Genomic DNA, 24,124 nt, shown 5'->3' with positions numbered 1-24,124 from the left:
TAGACAACTGGTTAATCCACTATAAGTGCAGCTATCACTGCCTTAATCCAATTTTAGTCTATCCTGAATCTCAACTGTGCTTGCTTCTGCTGAGATTCCAGCAGTATTTGTTTCTTATCATAAAGTACTCATTCAGTATCTCGGCCGTTCATGACTTCCTGGTTGGTCTTTGATAAGGCCCACTTCTCCACTTGCAACGCTTTTCCTGTTCAGGTGTCACAAGAATATTGTGAAGAAGGGCCCTGGCTCAAAATGTTGCTTATCCATGTCTTCCAGAGATGTTGAGTTATTCAAGCACTTTGTGCTTCTTTCTGTAAACAAGCATTTTGCAGTTCTTTGTTTCTGTTGAAGAATATTGTTGGATTCTCTGTAACATTTGTTGCTAGTCGTTTCTCAAATTCTCTCTTTGCCTCTCTTATGTTTTAATTAAGAAACAAGGAACTGCAGATGCTGGTTTACAAAAAGATACACAACGTGCTGGAGTAAATCAGCGAGTCAGGCACCATCTCTGGAGAACATGGATAGGGGACATTTCGGGTCAGGATCTTTCTTCAGATGGGACCCGAAGTTGCCTATCATGTCCTCCAGTGATACTGCCTAATCCGCTGAACTACTCCAATTTTAGTCTATGAGTCTTTTAAAAATGTTTTTAATTAATCCAAACATACTATATTTATCCTGGTTCCACATGTCAGCAACAGTCATAAGCTTCTTTGTTCTGTAATATTTTACTCTCTTTTTGTTCAGCCAAGGAGCCATGACTTTAAGTTTTGCAATTCTCTTCCTCATGTGGAAAAAAGCTGGACTGTGGATGAAATAAATGGCTCTCCTGGGTTCACATAGTTTTTTGCCTGCCAAGTTTTCAGTTCAAATCACCCAACCCCAGATCTGATCTCACCCCATTGAAATTGACCCAACCCCAGATGATTGTTTTTTTTACCTCAGAATGATTTTATCCGCTTCCTTTGCCATTACAATTCTTATGGTCTTAGGACGCTAAATTTTCCACCACTTGTACTTGATCTACTTGCCTTGCTTCACCTTTTGGAACCAGCACTGTCACTTCCAACATTGGCCCAGGTCCTTCAAAAAACATCCCCTGAAATCTCTTCAGAAGCTGCCCCTCCTACCAGGCCCTAACTATTATTCCACAACACATGTGGATACTACTATATTACATAGCGCAGTATCACTGCTCTATGCCTTTGCACAACACGGAACTAACTACTGTACGATCACATAATCTTAGAGTCATACAGCATAGAAACAGGCACTTTAGCCCAAAGGTGCCCATGCCGACCAAAATTAACCACCTACATTAGTCCCATTTGCCCCACATTCCTCTAAATCTATCCTATCCACGTACCTGTCCAAATGCCTTTTAAATGTTATTTTAGTACCTGCCTCAACTACTTCCTTTGGCAGCTCCTTCCATATACCCACCATCTGTGTGGAAAACGTCCCCCCTCAGATTCCTATTCCACGTTTCCCCCTCATCTTAAACCTGTGTCTTCTGGTTCTTGATTCTTCTACTCTGGGTAAAGGACCCGAGTATGAATTCATACTATCTATTCCCCTTAAGATTTTATACACCGGTGGCACTAGGACCATTGGGACAGCCAACCAGGTTCTCGATAAGTCATTGCAGGTTTTCCTGACTGTGTGATTATGTTAGGGAGAAGGGTGATAAAGCCTTTGTCTTCTGATATAAGAAGGGTTGTCATATGTGTTTTCGTCTTTGACATCTGTTATGCTTGATCAGATATGTCGATGTCCATTTGCAGCACAAGAGTACTGGGCTACTTTTCTGATAGTCAGATGGGAGGACAGAGCACAGCCAAATACTTGTTTGGAATGTTACACAGAAAAGCTGGAGAAACTCAGCGGGTGCAGCAGCATCTATGGAGCGAAGGAAATAGGCAACGTTTCGGGCCGAAACCCTTCTTCAGACTGATCGGGGGTGGGGGTGGGTGGGGACAAGAAAGGGAAAAGGAGGAGTAGCCAGAAGGCTGGAGGGTGGGAGGAGACAGCAGGGGAGCTGAGGAAGGGGAGGAGACAGCAAGGACTAACAGAATTGGGAGAATTCGATGTTCATGCCCCCGGGGTGCAGACTCCCCAAACGGAATATGAGGTGCTGTTCCTCCAATTTCCGGTGCTGCTCGCTGTGGCCATGGAGGAGACCCAGGACAGAGAGGTCGGAGGTGGAGTGGGAGGGGGAGTTGAAGTGCTGAGCCACCGGGAGGTCAGCTTGGTTATTGCGGACCGAGCGGAGGTGTTCGGCGAAACGATCGCCCAACCTCCGCTTGGTCTCACCGATATAGATCTGCTGACATCTAGAGCAGCGGACGCAATAGATGTCTTTACCTCCCCTTTACCTCCCTTTACCTCCCCCCTCGACTCCGTTCAAGGACCCAAGCAATCGTTCCAGGTGCGACAGAGGTTTACCTGCATCTCTTCCAACCTCATCTATTGCGTCCGCTGCTGTCTCCTCTGTTAGTCCTTGCTGTCTCCTCCCCTCCCTCAGCTCCCCTGCTGTCTCCTCCCACCCTCCAGTCTTCTGGCTACTCCTCCTTTTCCCTTTCTTGTCCCCACCCACCCCCACCCCCGATCAGTCTGAAGAAGGGTTTCGGCCCGAAACGTTGCCTATTTCCTTCGCTCCATAGATGCTGCTGCACCCGTTGAGTTTCTCCAGCTTTTCTGTGTAACCTTCGATTCTCCAGCATCTGCAGTTCCCTCTTAAACACTTGTTTGGAATGTGTTGCCCGATCCTGTTGATGGAATTATAATTGAATGTTCTCTGCAGTGTGTAATTTGATCCTTTTGTTGTTAGGAGACAGAAGTTTAGACCGAGCACAGCATTCACTCTCATGTTTACAGGAAAGAATGGCACATAAGTATCCTACTGACATTCATGGAAAATGTGGAGCCTTGTCCAAAAGGGATCAGACAGAAAATAATGAAGACTATGGAGGGGTTTAGAGCTTTAGAAATGTAAAATCAAGGGACTGCTGGTCATAAGCCAGGATAGGTCCATAGACACTGAGATGATAAAGGGAAGGTACTTACTGCGGATGAGGATACTCGGAGCAGAGTTTTAGAGAAGCCCAAATTCATTGAAAGTAAAAACCAAATGGGAGAATGGCCCAGACCATATTGAATTAATTGGAGAGATGCTGGAGGAACAGAGTGTACCGAGCTGCATCTGTTGGGTGGGAACTAAAAATTGGCGACATCATAGGGTCTCCACCCTAAACATCAAATAATTCCTTTTCCTCCACAGATGCTGCTCGGTCCACTGAGTTCCTCCAGCAGTTTGAATTTCTACCTCCAGATTCCAGCAATTTCTCTTAAAGTAGTTGGAACCAGCAAATAATACAATTTGATGTATTCATTCTCAAAGCCAGCACTTATATTTCCATGTGCTGGTTATCTTTGAGAAGAGAATTGTGACCTTCAACTTTCTGGCCTTTTGACTGCCATATGTGATGCAAAGATCACTGCGGTGCTCTGAGTCAGGAATGCTGCAATTTTAACTGATGATGAAAGAACAGTGATCTGTACCCAGTTCATTTTGCAACTCAGAGGTGATTTTGTTCCTATATCTTTGAGAAAGAATCAAATAAATACAATCAAGAACCAGAGGACATAGGCTTAAGGTGAGGGGGGAACCTGAGGATGGTAGGTACATGGAATGAACCACTGGAGGAGGTAATTGAGGCAGGTGCTATTACAACGTTTAAAAAACATTTGGCCAGGTACATGGATAGGATACGTTTAGAGGGATATGGGCCAAATGAAGGCATGTGGTACTAGTGTGGATGGGCATGTTGGTAAGTATGGGTAAGGGACCAAAGGGCCTGTCTTCTACACTATATGACGGTATGAATTTATGAAAAACAGTTATCTTTTGAAAACTTTTATAACAGGACTTTAAGTTATCCTAGTTCAAATACCTACTTCTCTTCTCCCAACAGCTTTCCGGAGGTTGTGAGTTAACCGTGGTGCTACAAGACTTCATTGCAAACAATAGCAGTGAGCTCAACATCCAAACAGGGCAGACAGTTGAGCTGTTGGAGAGACCGAGTGAAAGACCAGGCTGGTGCTTGGTACGTACAACTGACAGAAGCCCTCCGCTGGAAGGATTAGTTCCCAGTAGCACCCTCTGTATCTCGCATTCCCGCAGCAGTGTGGAGATGGAATGTTTCTTCCCATCTGGAAAAGGTAATTATAATGCTTTCTTTATTGTGGGGTCCTGAGTAACATCAGGATTGAATGGTTGAAGACTATCTAGTTTGGATTTATGTGCAGGATTTCATTTCATATTATTATAATAGTCTCTTCTAAAATAAGCAGGATTTTATTTGAAGTGTTTTATTGGGATTTGACCCAACACAATGTCCTAAAGATTCACGATTCTGTAAGAACATCTTGATATTGACCTGTCCTTTTGAGAGGAAATGCTAATAATTTGGCTTGGTGCAGGTACAGCAGGCAGTGAAGAAAACTAATGGCATGTTAGCCTTCATAACAAGAGGATTTGAGTATAGGAGTGAATAGGTCATTCTGCATTTGTACATGACCCTAGTGAGACCACATCTGGAGTATTGTGTGCAGTTTTGGCCTCTTAATTTGAGGAAGGATGTCTTTGCTATTGAGGCAGTGCAGCGTAGGTTCACAAGGTTAATCCCAGGAATGGCGGGACTGTCATATGAGGAAAGATTGGAAAGACTGGGCTTGTATTCACTAGAATCTAGAAGGATGAGAGGATATCTTATAGAAACTTATAAAAGGACTGGACAAGCTAGATGCAGGAAACATTTTCCGAATGAGGACCAGGGGCCACAGTCTAAGAATAAAGGGGAGGCCATATAAAACTGAGATGAGAAAAAATGTTTTCACCCAGAGAGTTGTGAATTTGTGGAATTCTCTGCCACAGAAGGCAGTGGAGGCCAATTTACTGGATGAATTTATAAGAGGGTTAGATAGAGCTCTAGGAGCTAGCGGAATCAAGGGTTATGGGGGGGAAGGCAGGCACGGGTTACTGATTGTGGATAATCAGCCATGATCACAATGAATGACGATGCAGGTTCGAAGGGCCAAATGGCCTCCCCCTGCACCTATTTTCTATATTTCGATATACAAGTAATTGCAGATCTCTTATGTGCTGCAGATAAAACATGGTGACAGAGTACAATGTCAAGTGTAAATGCCATTGCCATTGACTGCCGGCACTGTTTGCCTGAAAATCCATGAAGAAAAAAATGACTGTTTAATTATCATGTGTACTGGCAACCGAACAATTAAATTTTTACATGATGCAGCTTTAGAAGCCCACTAACGCAATAACACACACGTAAATATACAACAAGCACAAACACAATAAATTAATAATCAGTAATGGGTAAGTTAGTTTGCCTCAATAGCAAAGACGTCCTTGGAGAGCAGTATGATGAGGGGTGATCTTATCAAGGTGTATAAAATAATAAGGGGGACAGATAGGGTGAATGCACAAAGTCTTTTATTCAGAGGAGGGGAATCGAGAACAAGAGGACATAGGTTTAAGGTGAGAGGGGAAAGATTTAATAAGAAAGTGAAGGGTAACTTTTACAGACAAAAGATGGTGGGTGTATGGAACGAGCCGCTAGAGGAGGTAGTTGAGGCAGGGGCTATTACAACATCAACTCTGGGTCTGAAAACTCTGTTTTTTCTGAGGCTGAAAAAGGGTCCTGACCCAAAACATCACCTATCCATGTTCTCCAGGGAAGCTGTCTGATCCGCTGAGCGTTCCAGCACTCTGTGTCTCTTTAATCCAGGTTCTATCAAGTTAGTTAGACATGACTTTCTCTTATCAAATACATATTGACTGCTCTTGATTAAACTGCACCTTTCTAATTGAAGATGCATTAGTATGTGCATAGCAATCTGTGGTGTGAATTTGTGGAATGGTCTGGAACAGGAGATAAAACTTAGCACAAGCATAATTCAGTTTAAAAAGATGTACAAAAACACTTGTTTAAAAGGATATTGGGATGAGGATAGGTGATTATGAGTGGGATATTTGTTATACTGATTGTATTGGGAAGGGCGATTATAGAGTGATGGGTTGTATATATGACTAAGATTCTGTATAGTATATAAGGGTTTTTTCTTTTCTTTTTCTTTTTTTCTTTTTTGTATGGCTTTGTAAATATTTGATTAGTGTATAAATGTAAATAATTTGGTGTACATATAGTGGCTGGTGTACATATGGTGTACATATAACTGCTAAATTTGTATAAGATAATTACAAGCAGTTGAATAAGGGGTGGGAATTAATAAGCTTTGGCTTCTTCCTGCTCTTTTTCGGACACATACGATTTCATTTATTTATAGGTATTGTTTATGACACTTTATAAATATTCTTGTTTTGTTTTTTGTATGCTGTTCCACACTTGCGTTTTATTCTTTTATTCTGTTCGAAATAAAGAATAAAATAAAAATTAAAATTAAATTAAATTAAAAATTAAATTAGAAATGATTCTAATGATTTTCCCAGAAACTCCCGTATAATTATTATGATCAATCTTGTCTGCATTCTGGAAGATACACATAATTGCCTGCAATTTCCATGCTGAACATAATGGAAAGTTAAACTACACTCCTCTGCCTGCATGTGATCCATGTCAATGCACTCCCTGCTATCTAAAAGCCTCTTAACTGCTGCTATCCTATCTGCCTCCACCGCCACCCCTGGCAGCTTGTTCCAGAAACTCATTGTATAACCATAAAACTAAATGTGGTTTATTGTTTAGAAACAAAGTAATGCAGATGTTAGTTTATGCCAAAGATAGTTTGCCGAAGGGTAGTTTATACCCTTCTTCAGAAGGGTCCTGACCCGAAACGTCACCCATCCTTTTTCTCTAGAGATGCTGCCTGAGCAATGTTACAAAATTTTGAGATTTAAAAAATCAAGTCTGCAATTTATCCCATCAGATAAAGCATAACAATAAGTTTAATTTGACACCTAATTCACTTTCATATCTCAAGTAATAAAAAAAGTTATGGCCATTTTCATACTCGGAAATTAGCATCTTGTTCCCTATTGATTTTCTATGGACATAACAAAAAAGCTGTGATCGTGGACAGTTAAAAGCCCACAACCTTCTTAAAAATTAAGAGAACTGAATGAAATTTTCAGTTATCATAGATTGAAGCATTCTGAAACAAATATAAAATAATCTTACTTGGATGACCTGAAATTAAAGCATATAATTAGTTAGTTACCCAATTGTAGCTAATTTCAAACTTCAATTTCAAACTTCAAACATCTATCCATTTCTTAATAAATGATTAACATTTTTAAATAGCCCAAGTGTCCAAATAATATTCACAAATAATTCACAATAAAACATGATTTTTAAATCTCATTTACATCAATTTATAGGCCAAATGGAAGGAATTTAGTGTTCATTTGCTGTAAATTAAAGTCAATTTAAATCGGCTTTCTAGTGGGTTCCTGTGAACGCGCTGGTTTAGAACGTTCACATTGCGCTGGATTTGTGCCCTCAAGTGCCCAGAAAAATACTGTGGGATATAAAGAGCCCAAAATGAACTACTCGCTATAGAAAACTTTAAATACAGGGTTATATACAAGCCCCATTTAATGTAAAAATAAGGTACATACCTTTAATTGGTTGCTTTATAAAACCCTGGGGCTGCGAGAGGTTGCGGAGTGAGAGAGTGATTTTTAAACTACTATAAATATTATACAAGGCCATAAAAACTAATAATACCTTTTGCGACGGGGTCTTTCAGCGATTTTCCGTTAATGATTTACTAGGCTGAACATTTTCGATTGGAACAGCCTAGTAAAAATCGCGTTTTAAACCCGCCCCCTCTAAACAGCGCCAAAATCGCGCACACGGGGCAGGGCAGATGCTCAGCCACGATTCAGGTAGGTTTTGTAACATACCTACAGAGATGCTGCCTGACCCACTGAGTTACTCCAGCACTTTGTGTCTATCTGTGGTTTATAGTCAGCCTGTCTTCCAATATTTTGGATTTTCTTGTCTTTAAATTAATTCTCTTTTGTGATCCACTAATAGATCTGTTTTACTCTGCTAACTATTTACCCAAAGAACTTTAGTTTCCGATGAAGACAGTTTTTTTTTAAAGCACAAAAAGTCCTGGTATTATGGTGACATGCACACCCAATTGGACAGATGCCAACACCCCTACACACTGGGAGTTAATACTTGCACCGCTCATCCTGAAGCAATACTTACAGTATTTTTTGTGTTCTCAAAATAGCACATTTCTACCTGTTGGTAAGATGCCCAGTGCACCAAGCCCTTGCAGTTGTTTATCTAACACTCCTCATTGGCAGCCTGGCCAACTGAGTACTCTGCAGCTTGTGATCTTCCTCTCACAATGAACCAACTCCCTCGAGAAATATATCCCCCTGTCCTGCCTTCCACACCATTATAGAGTCATAGAGTTATACAATGTGGAAACAGGACCTTCAAACCAACTTGCCCATGCCGACCAACATGCTCCATCTACACCATCTTTCGATGCCTGCATGTGACCCATATCCCTCTGAACCTATCCTATCCATTTTGGTTGATCATTCATCATATGAAGACCTCCCATTCGGGCCTTTGCACTAATGTTGATGCTGAATCAGCCTCTAAATTGGGCTTTGCAAGGGTCAGGTCAGGTGATGCATTTTCAAGAAGGCTGGCTGAGTCTTTTTCAAGCATCAGTGATAACATAGAACAGTCCAGCACAGGAACAGGAGCTTCGGCCCACAATATCCATACTGGACATGATGCTCAGACTAACTCTTACCTGCCTGTGCATGTTCCATATCCTTCCATTCCCTGCATATCCCTGTGCCTATTCAAAAGCCTTTTAAACGGCACTACCGTATCCATCTCGACCACAACCCATGGCAGCACATTCCAGGCACCCACTACCCTCTGTGTAAAAAAAACTTTCCCCACTCATCTCCTTTAAACTTTGCCCCTCTAACCTTAAAGCGATGCCCTCTAGTATTTGATATTTTCACCCTTGGAGAAAGGTTCTGACTCTACCTTAACTATGCCTTATCTGTGATATTGGAACATTTTCGAAACAAACGAGTGCCACTGAGAATTATTATGTAGCTGAACACGACAGCAGATTGCCATGCGAGGAGTGTGCGGGGAGTGATGACCATGAGAAGACAAAAGAGCGTGACGCATGAAGTGACCTTGTTAATTCACACCTCCGGCAGTCACAGCTTCCTGCTATGTGTGACCTTTCTCAGCAAGAAAAACGAGTTGGTGTCATACTTTTAAGGACTTGAGAGGATGTATCTGTGATGATAGAACTTCTTTGTGAGCAAGATGTGGCACGGGGAAATCAGGATTAGAATAAATGACATGGGTAAACTAGCAATGTTACAACATTTTGAGATTTTAAAAATCAAGTCTGTAATTTATCCCATCAGATAAAGCATAAAAAGACGTTATGACACCTAATTCACTTTCATATCTTCCGTATTAAAAAAGTTATGGCCATTTTCATACTCGGAAATTAGCATCTTGTTCCCTATTGCTTTTCCATTGACTTAACTCAAAAGCTGTGATCGAGGTCAGTCAAAAGCCCATAACTTTCTTAAAAATTAAGAGAACTGAAATAAATTTTCAGTTATTATAGATTGAAGCATTCTGAAACAAATATGAAACAATCTTACTTGGATGACTTGAAATTAAAGCATATAATTAGTTAGTTACCTAATTGTAGCTAATTACAAAATTCAATTACTAGATCTAAACATCTATCAATTTCTTAAGAAAACATTAACATTTTTAAATAGCCAGGATTATTGGAAATGAAAGTGTCCAAATAACATTCACACAATCATTCACAATATAACAATTTTTAAATCTCATTGTCATGGATTTATAGGCCAAATGGAAGGAATTTAATGTTTAATACCTGTAAATTAATGGCCATTTAAATCATCTTACGAGTGGGTTTTTCTGGAACGCGATCATTTGGAACATTGCGGTTGTGGTGAATTTAAACCCCATATCAGCAGGAAAAATACTGCTGGTTCGTATGGGGAAAAAATCACCGTTTCGCAACGTAAAATGTGAATTAAAGGCATCTTAAGGAGCACTTTTATACATAAAATAAACGGCTTTCCTTTACCTGTCCCGTACGTGAAATTTGTCGACGTTGATAGCTTTAGAAGCTGATTTTAAAATACTCCAGCACTGAACTTGTCGGGCGATTAAAAAAAAAAATACACAGAACAGCTGTCGGAACAATTCTTCAACAAAAGCTTGCACTCCAACAAAATATAATCCAGGACCAGGCCAGAAAAAAATGCGTTTTAACCCCGCCTCCTCCTCAAACGCGCCAAAATCGTGCACACGGCCAGTGGCAGAACTGCAGCGCCGCTGAAGGTAAGTATTGTAACATACCTAAGTAAACTATGCAAAGTACATGGCAACAAACAAGAGAGAATTGGAAACTGAGATAAGGTGCAGTGGTGGTAGAATGCAGGAAAGAAGTGTACTTGCACCAATGAATGTGCAGAGAATCATTGATGTTAAAGATAACGCTGACCAGCCCTACCTCTCAACTCATCCATGCCGACCAAGATGCCCCATCTACACTAGTTCCGCCTGCCCATCTTTGGTCCATATTCCTCTAAACCCTTTTGTAAATACCCAAAGAATACAATCTGAAGTTCAAGATCATCTTTAATCAGTATTCAAACTATTGCGGTACAGCAGGTTGTTAGTTGTTAGAACATCGTGACCGCTTCCAAGACTGACCAGTGTAGGAAGTGGGTGTTAGTATAAATCGTACAGTAGGGTGGGGTTAGTGATGCTATTCTACTATGATTGGTTCTCATGCATAAACCAATCTACACCTTTTCTATCCATATACCTGTCCAAGTGTCTCTTAAATACTGTTATAGTATCTGCCGCAGCTACCTACTCTGGCAGCTCGTTCCATATACCCATCATCCTCTGTGTGAAAAAATTGTCTCTCATGTTGTTATGAATTCTTCATCCTCTCACCTTAAACCTATGTCCTCTTGGTTTTGAATCTGCTACCTTGGGTAAAAGACTGTGCTTTTACCCTATCCATCCCTCTAAGAGAACCTTATTCAGTTGAGTATAGTTTAGTTTGGTCCCGGCAATGAAGACGCAGTTTTTTTCCCTAAAATAAAGCCCAAAGATTTACCTGTGTCTTGGAGGCTGAAGATTAACTTGTTAGCCAAGAAAGATAGACTTGGCTATCCCTCAGTACAGCGGCTGTAAAAGGACAGCACCGCTGGGGGGGGGGGAGTTCTTTCCACAGCATGTTTGGAGTCTGGCCCGGGTCAGCACAGCTGGGCCACCAGGGTAAAGTTGCGGGGAGGGCAGGAGCGTTGAGAAGGAGGGGGTCGGGGATTATGCCAGGAACTTATCAATAGCTTGGGTGGCTACGGGCAGCCGCCGGGACCGGACAGCGGAACTGCAGCTGGACCCAGGGCAGGCGACTTGGGAACTGCAGCTAGTCCCGGAGCAGGCGACTTGGGCACTACAGCCAGTCCCGGGGCGAGGCGACCTGGGCACTACAGCCAGTCCCGGGTATGCGAGGGAACTGGGAACAGCAGCCGGTCCCGGGGCACGTGAGGGATCTGGGATCTACAGCCAGTCCCGGGGCTCGCAGGTGACTTGGGAACTGCAGCTGGTGCAGCCAGTCCCGGGGCACGCGAGGGATCTGGGAACTACAGCCAGTCCCGGGGCACGCAGGCTATGTGGAAACTGCAGATCGCCATCTGCTCACAAACATGGGTCCTGGCCCCTATGCAAAAAAGGTTGCCGACCCCTGGACTAAACCAAGCATTTGATCCCGTCCCGCCTGCCTTTTTTCAAAATTTAGCAACTCAAAATGGGGGTGAGTCTTCGACGCAGGTGCGTGTTCATTGCCGGGAAATACAGGTTTATTTTAGTTTGCTTCATTGTCACGTACCGAGGTACAGTGAACAGCTTTTTTGTTGTGTGCTATCCACTCAGCGGCAAGACTATACATGATCGCAATCATGCCATCCACAGTGCATGGATGCAGGATAAAAGGAATAACGTTCATTGCAAGATAAAGTCCTGTAAAGTCTGATTAAAGTTTAGTCCAAGACAATTTGTAGGCAATAATTTGAGAAAACTATCCATTACACCTCTTGATCAACATGGTTTGATGATGAAGTTGAAGTTTTGTTTTTGTCATCTGAAACAAATATCACTTGTCCAGTCCAAGTGAAGGTTTATCCAATAACCTACTTTCACAAAAAAATAATAGGACAGAAGTGTACACCTGGATGATTTATGGATTTCAAGAATGATCTACAAGGTAATCCAGGTGTCCTAGTTTAAACAAAAAAAAACGTCTTGCCCTACTTTATTAAACCCTGTAGCAGTAGCCATCTGTTCTTGTATTTTTTCTGATTTTTTTTAGGTCACCATAACCTTGTTACACAATACACAAAGTACAAACACTTTCCCTCTGCTGCTTTTGTTTTCAATGCAAGTATTCTTAATGATATGACTTTCAATCTCATTTCCTGGAAACAGATTGTGAATCCAAGGTCAGATCACCTGAAGCATTAAATGCAGAGAAAATACCATTGACTAATGACTTTTGTATATATTTTGATATTTCTTTTGGAATTATTCTTTTCCCTACCAGTTATGTTTGATAGTTTATCTCTTGCTTACCTGTCCATGATCTAATTTTATCTGTTCAAGACTTGTACTTTGAACAGATCTTATTTTTCTTTGGGGATTAAATTGTCAATTGTAATATGTTAGAGTTTTATTTACAATGGACATGTTCATTCTGAAGACACTCATGGACAGGATTTTATTTTGATTGGAGCTCTATGACAAATTGTTCAAATCTTTTCCCTTGTATAATTAGTCATGCTGAATAATAAAATGTTTCACAATAGAAGAGCAGATGTCCTCTTGATACATTTCTGTTGTCTAATCATTTTCTGCTTGAAGAGTTATTTTAGTTTATACATCTAATCCCTTTGACTTGGAACCCATGAGCTACATGCGAAACTGAAATTGAAAGATATTTTAAATATTGTTAAACACCAGCTTATTTATTTTGAATTGGGGATATGGAGCCCCTTAAGAATACCACATAAAATTTAAAAGACATTTGAGTAGATTTAGACGAGATGAGAAAAAATAGATTTTGTCAGATTAATTATTGAAAAACGTTGGTAACACTTGCACTATCATCGTTAATTTTAACTTCCTTTTTCTGGCACACGTTTCTATTAAGCAATCAAAACATGTGAACAATGTAAGTGGTATTTCAGAGTAAAAAGCCAAGATCATATCACACAATATGATTTTAAAGGCGAAACAATAATGGGAAATATTAGATATCCTTTCAAATGAAGAGAATTGATTTCTAAATCTATGAGTACACTTGTATGATTTTATTGATTACAGCTCACAAAATACCAGTAGTCATTAGGAATATAGATTTTGATTCTTTTACTAAACAAGGACCTGGGATACCATTTAATTAAACACATTGAGAAATGAATTGCATAGAAATGAGCGAACTGGATGGTCATAGTAGATGGCCAAAGACATTTTTTGTTGTGAGCATGGAATTCCAAATGTCAATAGTGTTAATTAGCTAGGGCACATATTCACAGAAAAGATATACTCCCTACATTCAAGGCCTAGTCCAGACGTTCATGGCAGTGAGAAAAACAGCAGCTAATGGTGCATGAGGTTGGCTGGCAGTTACGTTAATGTGGGTAAAGTATGGCCAATAATAGCCATCCAGGTTTGGGTGGGCGAGGAGGAAGTTGCAATTGAAGTAACCAGTTGTTTGGTGATTAAAAGAGATCAGGATGGGAATCAGAACCTTAGTTTAGTTTACAGATACAGCCCGAAAATAGGCCCTTCAGCCCACCAAGTCCTCTCCGTCCAGCGATCCCCGAACAATAGCACTATGCTACACACTAGAGATAATTTACAATCTTTACCGAAGCCAAATTAACCTACAAACCTGTACATCTTTGGAGTGTGGGAGGAAACCGGAGAAGAGAGAGTGACCGGGGTGAGACTCGCCCTAGATTATGCTGGTGGCCTTATCGAGGTAGCGTGAAGTATGGACGGAGTCAATGGAAGGATGGTTTGTTTGCCTGATGGCTTGAGCTAATGCACAACACTCTGCAATGTATTGTGGTCTTGGGGAATACTACATGGGGATTGACTTAATATGTGTAAAATTTTGCAAATATTGAGGTGGACTCATGCGGGAAATAGTTGGATTTCCAGAGTCATCTGAAGCGACCCAAAGTCGGTCGATCGCACTATCGTAATTATGTTCTCGATTGCACAACATGTTCTCATTTCTGTCAATTTTTGACTCGGAACTTAGTCTAATCTGTTGAAATAAAGAATTGGTTTTGCTATCTGTCACCAGATAAAACCAACCAAAATGGACCCAGAATGAACAGGGTTTATATTCAGATATCACCTTTTGAATCGTGATATAGAAAAGCTTTCTGAGTTGCTATTTACTGCTCTCCAATTCCCTATCCACTTCTCCCTACATCTCTCAACACTTTTATATTTCTCGAATTCACAAATTTAACCATTATCAGTCTGAAGAAGGGTCTCGAACCGAAACGTCACCTATTCCTTCACTCCATAGATGCTGCCTCACCCGCTGAGTTTCTCCAGCATTTTTGTCTATCTTAACCATTATCCTAATTAGATTTTACCAGTGTCGTCAATCTGGGGCTTACAGGACATAGATTGCGTAGCTTGCAATACCGAAATAATCAGCCCTTTGAAGATGACTCCTTTGAACAATAGACTCCTTTGTTAGGAGCAGTGCAGTGGGTCAGTCCTGTTCTAATATATGGGGATTATGTGGAAATGCTTCACAGTTTTGATTTATTTGATAATAATTCTCAATTGAGCAAAATTCAGCTATAATCCTGAATCCCGATGATAAATATTCTACAGTGGGTGACGTATGCATCCTCATGTCCCTGTTCTATTAAATGTTCAATGCAATAGGTTCCAAAATTTGTTTAATAAAAATCAGAGTTCTCCACATCATCTTTTATTGCTCTCTCTATATACTTAAACTCTTTAATTCCTATTGTGTTGGAAAATGATCCGGTGCTGTAGGCAACACATGCTCTGAAACCAGTGTTTCATTTAGTTATTTATTGTGCAATTTCAAGAGTGGTCAATCATCTCATGCAATATTCAACTGTGATGCACGTGGGAGGAGCACTAAAACAGGAAGATACATTTGTTTAGATACCCAGGAGAAGCTTGAATTGCGGTAAAAGTACAATGTTGTTTAGTTTGGTGATGATTGGAAAGTGAGTGCACTTCATTTATGTCCAGATGTTCAGGAGTCATGTATCCTGTTGGGATTTATAGACCCATTGAGTCAATAGGATTTGATGTGTGACAGGTCATCTTTATATCTTTTAGTGCCCTTCTCCCTTTCTTCCTCAACCGTGCAACCCTTCAGCACTTCAATGGTTCTCTGTTCCCTAATTCTAATCTCTTGTATATTCCTGCCCCCACCCCCCCCCCCCCCCCCCCCCCCCTCACAAATACGGACACATACGTGCACGCACGCATACACACACACTTACACACTTTACTGTATACCATTGCTTTTATCTATACCTTTCCCATCATCTCTAATTCATGCCCTGAACTACGATATTAACTCCTTTCATTAGCTAGAGTACAGTCCTGACCTCCCATCTACCTCTTTGGAGACCTCTGAACTATCTTTAATCAGACTTTATTGGACCTTATCTTGCACTAAATGTGGTTTATCCTTTGTTCTCTGTGGGTGGCTTGACTATAATCGTGTGTAGTCTTTTCTTTGACAATAATGAACTGAACTATACTAAAACTGAAGAAGGGTCTCAACCCAAAATGTCGCCCATTCCTTCTCTCCATAGATGCTGCCTCACCCGCTGAGTTTCTCCAGAATTTTTGTCTACCGTTTACTAAAACTTTAAATTCGTCCTTTAAAATTTAGCCCTTTGACCAGCTTTTAACCAACATTCCAGTTTGCTCCTTCTTTGGCTCAGAATCCATCAGTAACTGTCATAAATACTGCTACATGTTTCCTGTCTTATTACACAGTGCATTTGCAAGAAAGTACTGGAAGTATTTAGTTCAAGGTTGGAATGGTGCATCTTTAACTATTCATATTCTCAAGAAACTGAAAAGCATGGAGGTTATCTTTGAGAAATAGAACGTGGAATTTGTTGCTGATTTTAAAGTTCTTATTTGAGTTTAAAATGATGTAATTATTTATTTGATAATTTGAGTTTAAAATGAGGTAATTATTTATTCTGAAATATAAGATGTATTCTTTAAAATTCTTAAGCAATTTAACTTATTTTAGCAGGGCTGATCAAATTGCTCATTATCGCTGTGTACATTTGTTTAATGTTTTTTGTTTGTAAAATCATTCACTCAATTTCTGCTATGTCTAACTTGCTACATCCATGCTTTATTAAAATCAGAAGTACACAGCCAAGTTCTTAATACTTTTTGGATAGGCATATGGATATGCAGGGAATGGAGAAATATGGATGATGTGCAGGCAAATAAGGGTTTGTCTTGGCATCATGCTCAGCACAGACATTGTGGGCCACAGGGTCTGTTTCTGTGCAAGCTTGTTCTGTGTTCTATGTTTAGATTCACTCAAAACAAAAGTGGTAATAGCTACTTACCATTTAGCATAGTAAATACGGAATGTGCAGGGGAGGGAGATTGTGGCCTAAAATATAGGTAGATTGTGAATCAAGTCATAGGTTCTTTAGCATAGCATGAAACATATGTATTTTAAACAAATTGCATCATTTAACTTAATTTTGGAGAACAGGTTTCTTCCTGCAATTTCCCCAAACCATGAGGAACAAATCCTTACGATTCCCACTGTTCTTCAGATTAGTTGTGTATTGTAAGAGTATCAATAGGACACAATGTCCAGCGCTTCCTAATATTCCAAGAAAAAGGTTGTGGACCCATCATGTAAGTCTGTCCGTTTGCCATTATAACAGCATCATACCAAATCCAAGCCAAAGTTTCTTTGAGAGAAACTTTCATTTTCATGCTGTCATCCAACCACTAGAGGGAGTTGGACAACATGGTTTGAGGCAGCACAGTGGTGCAGCAGTAGAATTGTTGCCTAAAGCCCCTGTCCCACGATGCGAATTTACCCAAGAGCTCTCCCGAGTTTAAAAAAAAATCTCATGGTAAGTTCATCACGAGTATTTTTTTACTCTTGGACATTTTTCACAGTGTTGAAAAAACTTCACGAGTTACTCTGTTTCCCGAGTAGCTGCCGTTAGCATTACGGGCCGCTACGAGCCATCCACAAGCTCCTACGTACCCGCCATGTACATTCTCCAAGTTCGAATCAGGGGAAAACTCGGGAGAACTCTTGAATTAACTTGTACAGTGGAACATGGCCTTTACAGCGCCAGAGACCCAGGTTCAATCCTGACTACGGTTACAGTCTGCATGGAGTTTATGCTTCTCCCCGTGACCTGCATGGAATTTCTCTGGGATCTCCGGTTTCTCCCCACATTCCAAAGACGTACAGGTTGTAGGTTGATTGGCTTGGTATAATTGTAAATTGTCCCTAGTGTGTAGGATAGTGGTACTGTGCACGGATCGCTGGTCGGCGCGGACTCGGTGGCCCGAAGATCCTGTTTCCACACTGTATCTCTAAACTAAACTAAACGGAATCATAATCTCTCAAAGTCATCCACAGTATAAGACAAATACCTGCATTTCATAGCACCTTCCCATTCCTCGGGATGTCCATATTATGTAGTGAGATACCTTCACTTAAGGTAGAGAGATTACAGCAATCTTAATGTAACATTCAGAGAGCAGTATGAAGTCCAGATCCAAAACTCTTCTCCCTCCCCTTGAACTCCCTCATCTCATACCTCCATTCCTATAGTAAAAGTTGGTTGTTTAAGAAGGAACTGCAGATGCTGGAAAATCGAAGGTAGTCAAAAGTGCTGGAGAAACTCAGCGGGTGCGGCAGCATCTGTGGAGCGAAGGAAATAGGCAACGTTTATTGCTGAAGAAGGATTTTGGCCCGAAACGTTGCCTATTTCCTTCGCTCCATAGATGCTTTATTGGTCTTTTTAAGTATTTATTGCTCTCAGGTAGTGTCCACAGTGTAGTCTATGTATTTTCTGTCTGCGTTCGTTTTGAATCTGTGGGTTTGTTGGTTGGGGGCTTCTGGACATCTGAATTTCCCTGTGGGGATCAATAAAGTATTTATTATTATTATTATTATTATGCTGTCGTACCCACCGAGTTTCTCCAGTAAAAGTTGGTTAACTAGTTCAACAGTTCACAACAATGTATCCCTCTTGGGATCACACCATCCCTAGCCAACAATTGAACTGTCAGGGAACCACCATGATTGAGGACATCTGTTGCCGGCCCTGATTTGTCCTGGTTTCTTCTTGCCTCCAGTTCCCCGCCCCCCAACATTCTGTCTAAATTAGGGTTGTGACCCGAAAACATCACCGGAAAACATCGCCTGACCCGCTGAGTTGCTGCAGCACTTTGTACCTATCTTTGTATAAAAAAGCATCTGCATTTCCTTTTTATCACATCAATCCAAAACATTGCTAGTCCATTTCTTCCATGGGCATTGCCTGACCCATTGAATTCCTCCAGCACTTTATGTTTGCCTAATGTAACAATGGCCACCTTCCTTTCTCTCTAGCCCTCCGTGCTACAAGCTAAATCCGATGTATATTCAGGACAGGCCTGTAATCAATTAGCCAATGTGACAATGAGGTATGACTCCCAGTGAACTGCCTGCAATCTCCATCTCAATGGTCACCTGCCGTCATTGATGGTGAATGATTAATTCAACCTTCCTTATTGCAGGAACTCTGATCTGACTGTATCTCCTGTCTTAAATACAATACCTCCCCAGGTGGCAGAACCTTGCTGTGACTACAGTAACTCTGACTGAGAGATCCCACTGTTAAATTAAAATGCTATGGCCACAACTATAGAAACTGCAGTAAAATGGAGACACAAAGAACTGCAGATGCTGGTTTGCAAAACAAGACACAAAGTATGAGAGTAACGCATCAGATCAGAGATCAATTACATGAATATGAGATGTTTTGGGTCGGGATCTTCCTTCAGTGATAGAAAGGGCATTTTATATTTCCATCTAACACTGCCCCTCCTCTCCTAGAAGCACTTCATCTCTCTTCCCCACTCCTGTCTGGTGCCTATGTTGCTGATTGATACAATTTTAATCGATACAATGGAAATGAATTTTCAATGAGGAAATAAAAGCTTTTAACCTTACCAGTTCATGATTTCTGCTATTGAAACTGGCTGGGCCCATACTACTTATTAACAAATAACTCCTTCATGTAAAGAGTTTTAGATTTTTTTTAGGTCAAATTTCAGATATGCTGTAGGACAGTATTATGTAGACTAAATCTTTGGATAAACAACACCTCAGGTGGCCAGACCTGCTGACTTCCCATTGTCACACAGCTGTACTATTTCTCTCGGTCCACAGCCTGTATTCAGAGACTTCTTAGAAGCCACACTTTCGAGCCAATTTCTAGATTGTGCGTGTCAAATCATTTCCAATGCATTGTGCTGCACAGACTTCCAACATTGTTTAGTTGAAACAGAGTGAGACACTTATTTCCCCCTTATCCTTAAACTGTGACCCCTTGTTCTGGACTTCCCCATCATCGGGAACAATCTTCCTGCATCTAGCCTGTCCAACCCCTTAAGAATTTTGTACGTTTCTATAAGATCCCCCCTCAATCTTCTAAATTCTAGGGAGTGCAAGCCGAGTCTATCCAGTCTTTCTTCATGAACCAATCTTCATGAACCAATCTCTTTAAAAATTGCCCCTAATGTGTAGGGAGTGGAATAAGGTTGAACTAGTGTGAATGGGTGATCGATGGCCGGCATGGATTGAGTGGGCCAAAGTCCCTCTTTCCATGCTGTTCCATGCTGTATCTCTAAACTAAACTAAACTAAACCTATTTTCTACAGTAATGTTGATGCTAGGTTGGCAATCTATGGAAACTGTTGGTATGGGAGGATATTATTGGCATGTTTTATTATATTGCATTCATTAAAGCAGATTATATGATCATTATCATGTTGCTCTGTGAGGGAGTCAATGGCCCAAATTGGATATTTAATTTCCTGCATAATAAAGGGAATCACATTTCAAACATGCTATTTTACTGCAGGGGACAAAAAGTGTGTATAAATGAACTTTACTAGTGAATAGCACTTCTGCCGTTACCTTATCCAACACCATGTCGCCATAGACCTACCCGGCTCATCAGTATCCCCTACGTCTATGATCTCACAGTATTCATTAATTTAAGTATTTCAGTCTTCTACACTCCAGTCGAAACAAGAATATTCTGACCAACCTCTCCTCCTTTGTTCCATTGCACAAATTGCACTGCAAGATATTATCAAATAAACTTGTGAAACTAAATAAATGGATGTTTGTGCCTTTCATATATTTAGCCTGCTGTTCACTTGCAACTTAGGCACCACAGTGGTGCAGCTGGTAGACTACTGCCTTACCGTGCCAGAGACCCAGGTTCGATCCTCACCTTGGGTGCTGTATGTATGGAGTTTGCACGTTTTCTTCCGGGTCCTCCGGTTTTCTCACACACTCCAAAGACATGCGGGTTTGTAAATTAATTGGCCTCTGTAAATTCTCCTTAGTGTGTAGGGAGTAAATGAGAAAGTGAGATAACATACAACCAGTGTGAATAAGATGGTGGGCCAATGGGCCTGTTTTAATACGGTATCTCTAAATCAAATTATCACAGATTTAAATAAATCCTCAAAACAACTTGGGAAGAATGTACTCTTTTTTCTTTGTTTTTTTCTTTTCCTTAAGCCTTTTATCCCATTTAAATATAATGGGCCAAATAATTCTGTGGCAAAACAAAACTAAGATTGTCTTTCCCTTATCTAATTTGAACTCAATTCTCTCCATTTCCACCCTTTTGTTTGTTTTATTTCTACCAGTATTAAGTTTCGTGGTTTGATGAGAAAAAACATTTTGACACAATGATGATGAACTCCAACATAGTGCATGGACATCTGCTCTTTCCAAATTGGAAATCCTGCAAAATAACACAAATTGAAAGATGTGTAGATAAAATTTAATGCACCATTTAGCAACTTCTGGGCATCATCAACTTAAGAGAGCGTGGGCTAAAAAGAAAGGTTTGCATTTGATACACATTTCTCAGAAGCTTCTTGAAGTGCATCGTGAATAGTGAACCACATAAATAGAAATGCAGAAGGCATTTTTCAAAAAGCAAAGTCCCACAATAAAAAATAAGGCAAATTGTTGATTTGTTCTGGTAATGTCACAGGATGACAGAAATTTACCGCACTGGAAGTGTTTTTTTAGACCATCATTGAGTTTAGTTTTTTGTTTAGTTTAGATATACAGCACAGAAACAGGATCTTCAGACCACTGAGTCTGCGTCGACCAGTATCACCCATAAACTAGTTCTATCCGTCACATTAGGCACAATTTGTAGAAACCAATTAACCTACAAACCTGTGCGTCTTTGGAATGTGGGAGGAAACCGGAACACCTAGAGAAAACACATGGTGTCACAGGGACACCATACAAACTCTGTACAGACAGCACCCATGGTCAGGATAGAAACCAGATCTCTAGCACTGTAAGAAAGCAACTCTGCTGCTGTGCCATTGTGCCACTGTGCCACCCTATGCCATTACATTGGTGCCAGTTACTTAAGAGACCTATCCAGTGCTGACAAACACCCCATCTTTCTCCAAACAACCTCACAAATTGGTATTCTTCGAATGGACTCATAAGATCATGTGATAGGAGTAGAATTAGGTCATTTGGCACATCGTCTACTCTGCCATTCACTCATGGCTGATCTATCTCTCCCCCCAACCCCATTCTCCTGACTTCTCCCCATAACCATTGTCACCAGAACTAATCAAGAATCTATCTATCTCTGCCTGAAATATATCCGCTGACTTTGCCTCCACAGCCTTCTGTGGCTAAGAATTCCACAAATTCACCACCCTCTGACTAAAGAAATTCCTCCTCATCTCCTTCCTAAAAGAATGTCCTTTAATTCTGAGGGTATGAACTCTAGTCCTAGACTCTCCCACTGGTGGTCTCTACATCGACTCTATCCAAGCCAAATGCTGGAAGTGGGAGATGTGATGTTCAGTGTCACTCATGTACGTTTTAATGGGCAGTTGGGAAGGGAGAGTCAACATTACTTATGAGGTACAGGCTGATTTCTTATCCTTGCGACCTGACATTGCATAGAATCAAGATGGAAATCATTGGGACTGAGCTGCCTTGTTGGACAGTTCCAGCAGTTCGAGTGCTTCGGGATCTCTAGTCACAGCATCAACAGGAGACCATCTAGGCTCATGGACCTATTTGTATAAAGACACTATCCGACTTACGCAAACTCGCACTTACGTAAACAATTCTGTACTCCAGTCTTTGGTGAAATCAAGGCACAACACTGTATGATCATACGTTTACATCAGAAACAAGCCACCAATGGTGCTTACCCAGAAGGCTGTGTGCCATGGAAAATGCCCCGGATACAACCGGACACAGCTGAAACAATCAATATTCTCAGTGAGTTATTTCGGGCAGGAGATAGCGATGGTGATTCAAATTTAGATAAAATCTGACTCGCCTAAGGGTTCACAGAATGTAACCCTTGCATAAGTCAGGGAGTGCCGGTACATTCTAGTTAATAAGCCAGAAGTGTCAGCAGTTACGGATGGACCTCAGTTTCTTCAAGGTCTGAAGTCGACTTCCAACCCAAAATGTTGTACGTCCATTCACTCCACGGATGTGCCTGATTTGTTGAGTTCATCCAGCTATTAACCTTTTGTTCAATGTCTTCAAAATGTTTTTGTTAGTTATTAGGAAGGATTATTGGACGGTCCACCAGAAAGAAACCTTCATTTCTTCAGACAGAGTAGAAAGGAAATTGACTGGAAAAGGATATGGCAAGTGGAATGCAACTTTTTTCTTATTCAATTTTTTTTTTAGGTTTGGGGACTTTACTATCCATCTCTAACTGCCCTTTAAAACATATTTATATGGTAGAGAATGTCAGAACTTATATGCAATGATGAAGAAAAACTGGCAATATGTTTTTAAATCAGGATGGTGTGCAACTTGGAGGGGAATTTGGAGGTGTTGCTGCCCTTATCTTTCTTGGCTTGTTGAAGACATGGTTTGGGGAAGTAATGTCAGAGTAACCTGGGTGAGTAATTGCAGTGCAATTTGTCAATGGTGCACAATGCTGCCACTGTCAAACAGTAGTGGAGAGATTGTATAGTTAGTGTGGTTGATGGGGTGTCAATCTGTCAAGCAAGCTGCTTTATCCCGGTTGGTGTTGAGTTTCTTGAGTATTATTGGAGATGTACTTATCCACCCCTGTGGTGAATATTCCATCACACACCTGGCTTGAGCTTTGTAGATGGTGGAAAGTCAGGAAAAGAAAGGAAATAAAAGAATGTAGCTTTAGAATGGAGATAAGGAGAAAAGGTGAATCCGTGGAATTCATTGCCGCAGATGGCAATGGAGGTCATCATTGGGTATTTTTAAAGTGGAGATTGATAGGTTCTAGATTAGCGGAGTGAAGGCAGGTGAATGGGGAAAAGCAGGTGAGTAGGAAAAATAGATCAGCCATGATTGAATGGTGAAGCAGACTCGATGGGCTAAATGGCCAAATTCTGCTCCTGTCTTGTGATCCTACGATCTATTGACCTACGATCTACGACCTACTAATGAATTACGCGCCAAGGAATATACAATCACTGTTGATTTTGTTGCCACAGTATTTACATCCAGTTGAGTTTTGGGGGCGGGGATGGGCCCACCATCCCCGCCCCCAAACCCCATCACACGAGCATGTTGGTGGCATGAGAGTTGGCAATGTAATGCCATTGAATCTCAAGGGTGGGTGATTAGATTCTCTCTTTTCAGAGATTGCAAATGC

General features: G+C 40.9%; 1 protein-coding gene across 3 annotated transcripts in view; it reads left to right on the top strand.

Moving 5' to 3' along the window:
• The window catches only part of kalrna (kalirin RhoGEF kinase a), a 584,657-nt gene that overhangs the window by 428,609 nt on the left and 131,924 nt on the right, over nucleotides 1–24,124 (top strand). For all 3 annotated transcript variants that reach the window (XM_055638050.1, XM_055638045.1, XM_055638046.1), the window contains exon 34: nucleotides 3,975–4,221. In XM_055638050.1, coding sequence (XP_055494025.1) covers nucleotides 3,975–4,221 — 247 coding nt within the window. The remainder of the gene's footprint in view (nucleotides 1–3,974; nucleotides 4,222–24,124) is intronic.

The sequence above is a fragment of the Leucoraja erinacea genome, chromosome 7, assembly GCF_028641065.1.
Source record: "Leucoraja erinacea ecotype New England chromosome 7, Leri_hhj_1, whole genome shotgun sequence".
NCBI lineage: Eukaryota > Metazoa > Chordata > Chondrichthyes > Rajiformes > Rajidae > Leucoraja > Leucoraja erinaceus.
The sequence above is the reverse complement of the archived record's forward strand: the minus strand, read 5'-3'. Positions and strand labels throughout refer to the sequence as shown.